This window comes from Watersipora subatra, chromosome 1 (genome assembly GCF_963576615.1).
Source record: "Watersipora subatra chromosome 1, tzWatSuba1.1, whole genome shotgun sequence".
Taxonomy (NCBI): domain Eukaryota; kingdom Metazoa; phylum Bryozoa; class Gymnolaemata; order Cheilostomatida; family Watersiporidae; genus Watersipora; species Watersipora subatra.
The window spans coordinates 7,248,803-7,257,938 of NC_088708.1; the positions used below are offsets into that span (position 1 = coordinate 7,248,803).

The 9,136-nt window shown below is 34.3% G+C and overlaps 1 protein-coding gene across 2 annotated transcripts in view; it reads right to left on the reverse strand.

Annotated features, from left to right (window-relative positions):
* The window catches only part of LOC137403812 (protein lin-9 homolog), a 29,679-nt gene extending 20,931 nt beyond the window's left edge, over positions 1-8,748 (reverse strand). The window contains exons 1-3 of one of the 2 annotated variants that reach the window (XM_068089871.1): positions 8,709-8,748; positions 1,805-2,036; positions 1,152-1,277 (exon numbers count right to left, since the gene is read on the reverse strand). In XM_068089871.1, the coding sequence (XP_067945972.1) occupies positions 1,152-1,277; positions 1,805-2,036; positions 8,709-8,733 (383 nt within the window). In that variant the 5' untranslated portion in view covers positions 8,734-8,748. Of the gene's footprint in view, positions 1-1,151; positions 1,278-1,800; positions 2,037-8,708 lie in introns of those variants that run through there. The other variant, XM_068089881.1, reaches the window with a different exon arrangement.
* Between the last annotated feature and the right edge of the window lie 388 nt (positions 8,749-9,136).

The window sequence follows — 9,136 nt, forward strand, 5'->3', positions numbered from 1 at the left end:
GCATTTTACTGTTTATTTAGTTTGTTCAAAAATACTTATGAAATAAGATGACACGAATCCAGCAAATGCTTTATTGTAATGCAATATGTATTTACGGAGAAAAACTAGACATTCATACAGATGGAAGTTTAGACTTCCCAGGTCACAATGCTTTATAAAGACTGGATGCCTTCATGGATGCCGTCATGTATGCCAACCTCCACCATCAATAAGTTCTGAAGTCAAAGCTGAGGTAATACATTTCCGGCAGCCTTGCTATTTTGATACTTCGCCATAGAGAAAGTTTTTTTTAGTGCCCAAATGAGGCTAGACTACAAGTTATAGGGGTCACTACCCATCGTATACAGATAAATCCATATGACTGTTATGGAAAGCCAAATATTAAAGCATCCATAGATCCAAAACCAAGTTATCAGGTTGAGAGACTTTGTCAAATTAATATTGACTCACTAACTGTGATATCACAGTGATCTATCTAGTTATGAGACCAGATTGGTAACTTCAACACTAGGATATATGAGCACATGGGTGTTTGCTCATATTATTACCACAAAGAATTTTGGTGTTTTTCATGGTTTTAACCATGTCATATCATCATTTTAACCAAAACACTTGTATTCACACTCAAGGTTCTAAGAAATACTACCTCAAAAGATGTTATGATTTTGTGTGTAAGTGATTTGCTAAGCATAATAATAAGAAATGAAGGTAGCTGTTATTATCTGATGGGTATTCTGCAATGTATAGTTTTTATTAAGAAGCATTATTTGGTTGTATATATCACAAAGAATTTTAAAGTATTAAAAATAATTTCTGTTCATGTTATAAAAAAGGTTAGGCCAGCTAGGAGGTAAACATTTAGGAAATGGTTTAGCTGGCCAATGGATTCCCGCAGTAGTCAACCACTTACTTGCACATGTGGTTGAGCTCATGTTGACATGTTGTTTTACATCTAAGTTGGCCAGAAAAACCTAGGATTATCGGTAAAGAAAAGCAAATGACATTACATGAGCATAAGAAGCCGCTCGCCTTATGAAAGTACATTAAAATTAATAAATCCAACAAATTGACATCCTATGCTCAGAAATGGCCTAAGGGTGACAATCAAGAAGCCTTTTTGGTGTCAAATAAGAACAAATCACATCACTGACCTTCTTGGTTTACCCATTAATCGGCGTATCTTATTCCACTCCGACTTCCGCATGAGCTCGGTGCCGAGGTCAGGAAAGTTCTCCCTCAGTACTGCTTGAAAATCGTTTCCGCCAAGAAGAAGCGCCCTGCAGAAAATCAGCTAGAACCAATTAATAAGATAAATTTGTGACCTGTTCTGTTCAGCAAAACAGACCAGACATCACAAGTTTAGGAACTGCGATAAAATATGAGGTATAGAATTAATTAAGATAGGAGACGTAGAGTTAGCCGCTCTTTTTTTAGTGATGAAAATGTGAAAAACTTTTTTTAATTATGTTCTTTGTAACTAGTAATGATCAACAACGTATGATATATTCTTGACAAGTTCATATCTCAATACCTAAATTCCATAAAAAAGCATTCGGCGAACAAGTCACAAACTTCCCTCATGTCTTGAACTGTTCACAAAATGTTGGCAAGAACGTAACACAAGACTAGAACACAACACAACTCTGACTTCACAAGGCTAAAGTCACAAGGGCTTGGTAAAAACCGACTGCTCCATAATTATATGCTAGTATTTGTTTCTGAAGTGAACAACTGAAAACTTGTAAAGAAGCTGTTAAATATGGTAGAGAAAGAGATTAGCAGCCAGTGAGTTATAAGCACCTACTGATCAAGGGTTGAATAGAACCACTCATAGCACACCCATTTATGGGCTTTGGGCAACTTCAATATGTTCTTTAGCCTCAAACCATTGCTTTGAGCTATTTCTTTTTCACTCTTGAGAATAGGAGCTGGTTTTGCCTGCTTTCTGGGTGATTCTGATTTAGCATCCTGCTGAGTGATACGACGATTACGTTTGACATTACGACTGGGTCTCTTTCTAGCACTTGCAATACCATCTGCATAAAATATTAGCAATAAAATGAACTATTACCACTTGTAGAAAATATTCAATATTATTATTATATTATATTAAAATAGTAATAAATGGTACAGCAATTTGTTAAATATTACAAAAAACATCTAAGCAACAATAATATCAATTATTCTAAAGGGTTGTATAGTCATGCCATATGCTTAGTAGATGGAAGTTGGGTTATAAAATTTAGAGGATTCGCGATGAAATTCTAAAATTTAAATAGAAAATCAATCAAAATTTTGTGAGATGTCAACTAGCACAATGCACAAACAATTTGAACAATTTCATTTGCACACTTTTTGTTGCAGAAACACACTAACGTCCTTGCAAAGCTTGATGCTTATTGTATGTAAACGTAACCTGATCTCAAGTCTTCAGTTTGATTGAGATCAATAGCTTCAATACCTTCCAGACAAGGCACTAATAAAAGGAGATGCAACATGATAATTGAATACATTTGAAAAAATAAAAGCCTGAATCTAATTTTCAGAATTTTTAAATTTTCTAAAATTTGCCTAAATTGCATACCTGATGGATATTATATGGATGGTACATTTGTCTGCCAATATCAGTGTATATTGAAAAAATTTGCTCAATTCAGTTGTTTGCTGTATTTTTAGATTATTAAAAAGTGAGAAATGTCTTTGTTTGTAAAATACATGTTGATTTAAACCAAAATTACGCCTTAATTTTGGTTTAATTAAGGTTTGGTTTAATTTAATTTTGGTGGGTTTGGTAACAATATTCACCAGCTTTTAAACATTACAAAAGCAATATAACACGGCTCGTAATGATAATTAGCAGCAAATAATATGCAAATTCTTTTGCGATACACGCTCAAGGAAATTGGGATTCATTACAACACACCCACAAGTGTATCTACAATGCGAGTTTTTGAGTCCTTAGCTATATTAGTTGACAATGATGTGCATTTAAATACACAATCTAATACATATGACCAAGTTCTGCAAAATTCTCTAAGATCGAGAACGATGAGGTGAATAAACATTAACCATAACATAAGCACATTAGCAAACCTAGTTGACAGTGAGTTACAAGTTAATAGCTAGAGCAACCTTTGCATTTTCTTAGAGAAAATGTTTGAGATTGAAATCATTCTGCTTGTGTCATGATACAAGCTTGTGTCACTGCATCTTTTGTTGTCAATCCTTGTCTATGATGCAAATAAGGATGGAAAAATGACTTACTTTATCCGGTAATTAATAACTAATGATTTACCTTGATAATTATACCTACTACAGTAGGCACTTCTACAATGTAAATAATCCGTTCCAATAACGTTTACGTTATGGGAATTTTACATTATATTACATACCAATTTTTTAATCCGTTCCAAGATCTTTCCAAACTCACCCCTGTGGCCATGCAAAAAGGAAAAAAACGAGGGAACTTTTTAATTTGTGGGCTGCACCGCAACTGCAATATTATTGATTTGCATCACCAAATTTTCTCCTTGCTGATCAATTTCACTGGTTTTATAGACTGTGATTGCGGTAATTTTACAAGAAAATTGATGGGGAGCGCACATTGTCGCCGTTCATTCACAACTATTTGCTTATTCTTTTTAAACAGCAAAGTCTATTCTGCAAATTAAAACTAGTAGCAATTATTTCATACATCTTCAACAAAACAAAATATTTTTTTACTATAAAAAGAGCAGTACTATCTGTTCTTCGTCTATCTGTATCCAGTGGTCAAGATTAGGATAAAAGACACCTTTAGACGATACTCCAACACATTGGTAGACCGTGTAAGATTGGTAGACTCATTGTAACACCTGCACCAATTGATCGCTTTAACCATGTTTATGAACGATTGCGCAGCTACCTATTCTCAATTTTGTCGACGCATCTGACAATCTATCATGACGATCTATCATGACAATCTATCATGACGATCTAGAATGTCATGAGAGTTGTATATATAATAGATATAATGCTATATGCAGGTTGCTTTTTCTCTCACAAGTGTGACGAGATAAGTTACCATTCAAATCAAATATGAGAACTTGCCCGACTCAACACTACGTAATATATGAAATTTTTTACATAGTATAAAGCAAAAACTTCACATAAATTCTTTACGGTATCTGCAATTTATGTCATAGGAGGTATAAGTTATAGGAGCGTCTACTGTACTTGAAATATTTCCATTGGTAAAAGTTTTACAGACTACTAATGCACCGTTGCAGTATTTAGATTCATTCTGATAATAGCACTAAGCTCTTTAATATATATATTACATTTATGCCATGCTTGTTATTGACAAACACGATAAGGTGGCATTAATAAACTATAATTGTTTAAAATGAATGCATAAATTTGTCTTTAACAATTGATCAGGAAACTACTCTATAAACTTTATGCATGACACTGAGATTCACTCGATACTTTTTAGTTGTCCCTTCTTGAAACATGGTGATGTGTACATTTACTAACTCGAGTTATTACTTTCAACTCATGAAGTGCTGCTGCTCACAAAAGCAGCATAATTGGCCAGGGAACAGGTTATGGTCATAGTACGATATCAGTAAACACCTCTAGGTAATACAATAAGTTTTTAAAAATCAGCAATATTATTTTGCGACATTCTGATACGTGAAGGCAAATCTCAGCATGCGAACTTAATTTGCTACAATAGTTGTTCACATGTCAAACCCGTCGTATATTAGAGTAAAACCTCTCAGAAAATAAATATCAGCTATTAAACAAGATCTATTGTTTTTTGTGTTCAATCACCCTACTTCCTGGGGTGTGGATATATATATATTACATATATATATATTTTGATAGTTTCAACTATAATATATAAATAATAATAATAATATATAAATGCACATATGTGTATCTGTATATATAAATCTCAAAATTAGTCGTGTGTCTGGCCAATTATAGTGATTAAAATCAAGGAATGAAAAACGCGATTCATGTTGGATTTCAACTCAGGAAGATTGTAACCACAAGTTGTAAAAAACGCGCACCTAACCGCAAGGATAAGCCGTTCTTACCACTTCCATTGCTTTTACCATATACTGTATATCATTTTCACGATTGCACATGCTAAACTCTTTTTTTATCAATAGCAACAAAATTTCGCTCAAAATTTGGCAGTCAGTGTACTGATTACAACAAAATAGTGAAAACGCTGATATGCTATTCGCCAAAATCCCTCCCACGCCTGAAAAAGATATGAAGCTCGTTATCTCAGTTCAACTCAACTCGTTATAGTAAGAACGAAGCCGAAAATAGAAAAGTGATAAAATTTTAGCCTATGACAAAATTCAAGTTTAGTTTAGTAGAATACATACTAAAACTTAGCTTCAAGTATGTGTTTAGTAAGCTAAATTCATTTAAGTTAAATTCAATGTCTATGTTATACCTCTGTCTCGAAGGAAAGAACTTCCAACGGTATGCACTGCACGTAATACAGCGTAATGTTACATTTTCTTGCAAATCATAACCACTAAATACACTAAAGTTACTGTAAGTAAATATAGTTAATAAGGTTAACATATTGTTATGTTATTAATTTAAAAATGTACAGTACGCATATAAAAGTTTGATGATTTATACCAGGGGGTGTTTGAATTAGACAATCACTATGGGTTTCTATACCACTATATACAACATTTTCGGCTTATGATGGGTATATATACCGTAAGTCCTTATGCTCAAGCCACGCAGCTTGTCGTTAAGCGCGGCTTCCGGTTCAAGGTTAAAGCCAAGTTTTTAAAACATACGTGGGGCTCAGGGCGGCTTCTCGATAAATGCGGTCTCTGCTCAGTTTCGCGCTATAACCATAGAATCGCAGTCATGATACACTTTTATGTACGGGGTTTTGGCGACCTAATCGTTTATTTTCAAGGTCATGTTTATGGAATACTTTAGACTAAAGAAGAATTTATCGCTCATGTTTAACTCACCACAGTCATAGGTTATTAACAACTTTTCATTCTTGACCGGCATCTTTTCATAAACGTGAAGCTCTCTAACAGCGCAATAAAAATCTAGCTGAGACATGGCAAGTAAGTTCTTGATGCAAGGGTTTAGAAATTTTAATTCGAACATGGAAGTAAAAGAAAATTCTTTTCACGTGTACTGATGTAGCCTGTTTTCTTATTCAAAAGGACGGGGGGTATAGCGGAACCCATTCCAACTCTTGTTCTCGAAGGGGTCAAGGACGACAAAACTTCAGTCATTAGCCACGGTCTGTGGGCATATGCGGCTTGTTGGAGGATTATTTTTTTCTTTCGTGAGTCATCTGTTTTTGAGCACACGCCACACAGTTTGAGCATGAGGACTTACGGTACATGTATGAATACACTTTTAGATGTTGTGGAAGATATTTTGACGAAAAGCACATCGGCATCTTTGTTATTCCAATCTATTCAGCACACTGACCACCATTTTTGAAATTCAAGAATCATTTTTGTTGATGTCGTATGGTGGAAAAAAGCCATGCGGAAGACACAAAAAAACATTGTGTGTTCCACATCACAAAAAAAGTGTAAAACAGGAATGTTGTCATTCGAGGGTGCACTGTATATGCGCTTAGTATACATTATATATACAGTGAAACATGGATAACTCGCCCTCGGATATAGCGAACACATGGTTAACTCGAATGGATTTGCTTGGTCCGTTCCCACGCAATGATAAATGGCTCTATAACTCGAACTCAACACTGTTAATTCGAACTGTTTTTTGCCCAACGGCTACCGAAACGGTTGCTATCGCTTTAGAAAATCACTTTATTCCAAGCCATAGAGGTAAACCTCAACTTTTCGTAATTCATAAGCGTCGTTATTACCACCATCGGCAAAATATTTTTGTCAACGACTTTTCTAAAGGTTTGGTGAAATTTGATTTTTACCAAACATCCGCGTAGCGATCGCCCCTCGGAAGCAAAGTAAAGTAAGGTAATCTTTGCATAAACTTCAAGAAAAATCGGCAAAATTGATCGTGGGTAAAACGCTCAAAAGAAAAAGATGTCTTTTCTTTTGAGCATTTCTACAACGATCAAGTTTTGCCAATGTCAATCTAAAAAACGTCCTGGCAATAACATCACCTCAAACAACGAACCAATCTCAAGTGATAGAAAAATCTCTATAGTTTTTGATAAAAACGTTTTAAACTTTACATTAGAAGCATTTAATTTGAAACAAGCCATTTGTGCTTTTGATTTATATTATAGATTGTATATGTACATGTATCTACTAATAAATAAGTAAATACATGGACTTGTGACAGTGCTCTGATAACTTGAACGCTCTGATAATTCGAACACTTTTGCTCGGTCCCTTGAAGTTTGAGTTATCCGAGTTTCACTGTATATATATACAAATATATATATACCTAACCTAAAGAATCGAGTCAATAAACATTTGTTGAAGCTTCTTTTTGCTACAATGTTGACAAAGTGCGATTCCCTCTGTCCTGTCAATTGGATTAATATATTCCCATACATTAATGCCACAACGTTGTCAAATAGCAACATTCAGTAAAATGCGCATGCGAAACCTCTCGCTGGATGTCCCAAATATAAGTACTAGTGTCTGTGTAATGGTCACTGATCACCATCAACTCGATCGGGAGTTATCCTCTCTGAATATTAGCATTTTTCGAAACATGTAGCTGCTATCGTGTGGAACTAAAGTTGTGTAAAAAACTCTAACTGCGCATTGCTAAATACTCACTGACTGCCAGATGCAAAATGCATTGCAGTAAGTTTTTGCCTGGCAATTTATGTAGTTGCATTAGCCATGCAGTGGTAAACATGTTACAGCCATGAAGTATAATTGTGTTACATACTTTTACTACTGTGCATGTACAATTACTGTACATGCACAGTAGTAAGAGTAGATTGTATAAAATACATATATATATATATATATATATATATATATATATATATAATCTACTACCAGACCATGTTGTACTTAATCTCATTGCAGATTATTGAGAAGATCGTAGAAGTAAAAAATGGAAACCGCTGCATGCGTCATCAAAGAAACCAATCTATAACTAACAAACAATCGCCTACTTATGTCATATTTACTGGTTATACAACGGACTTTTTCTCCGTGCAGATAAGGCCAATAGGAACTCCAACATAAAAGCGATTAGCCATCCTCTTAGAAGACCGCGTTGTTCGGTCTAATATAGCGAAAAACTTCAAGCTATTAAACGTCTTACAATATAAAACAACCACTTTTCAAATCCTTCAGACGTACTCTTCTCATCTGACCAAATGGCAGAACTAAAGATGTCGCATTACTGACGCAATTCTTACACAAATTAATTTTACTGCTGATTAAAACCATACAAAAGCACTGAACGATGTGATAATTACCTCTTAGATTTCATTGAGTAACTACTCTTTGTATCAGTTTCTTAAGTTTTAACAATACACTGTTCATTTTATCAACTGTTATAATATAAATCAAGAAATATACAGTGAGGAGAATGAGGTAGGGTGGTTGACTTTTCTATTTCAAAAGGCATCTTCACAGCTTATTTAAACGTAAACAAGTCTTAACCAATTTACGTAATTAAATATTTGACCAACATTTATAAAAAAAAAACTGAAACCCTAATAAAATCGAGTAGGAAACGGGCAAACTTTTACAAACCTCGGACAACTTTTGCATCAGCCATGATGGTGCATTGAACGCGCCTCTAGTTCAAAGAGCCACAAAAGTTGTCTCCACCCCCCTTAGTAAAGAGTGACTTTTGAAGACTGTATAGAAACAAAGTTTTAATGCTCAATTGAGTATTTGTTTTGAACAATTGTTTATATTATGAAATTTAATTTTTTAAAACAATACATTGATTTGTTTGACTAATAATTGAATTTTTAAAGATAGGTCGGGGAGTAAAGTTAAACTATTAAATTGTCCTCAGCTGATATGTATTTTATTTCATAAAATTATTCAATAAATTATACATAGAAGGTAGAATGCTGACACAATTATTCAATTAGTCGCAACTTATATGTCTATGACACGTAATACTTTTGTTTTTATCTTTTCACGCCGAAGGCTTTGTTGCTGCTGTTGCT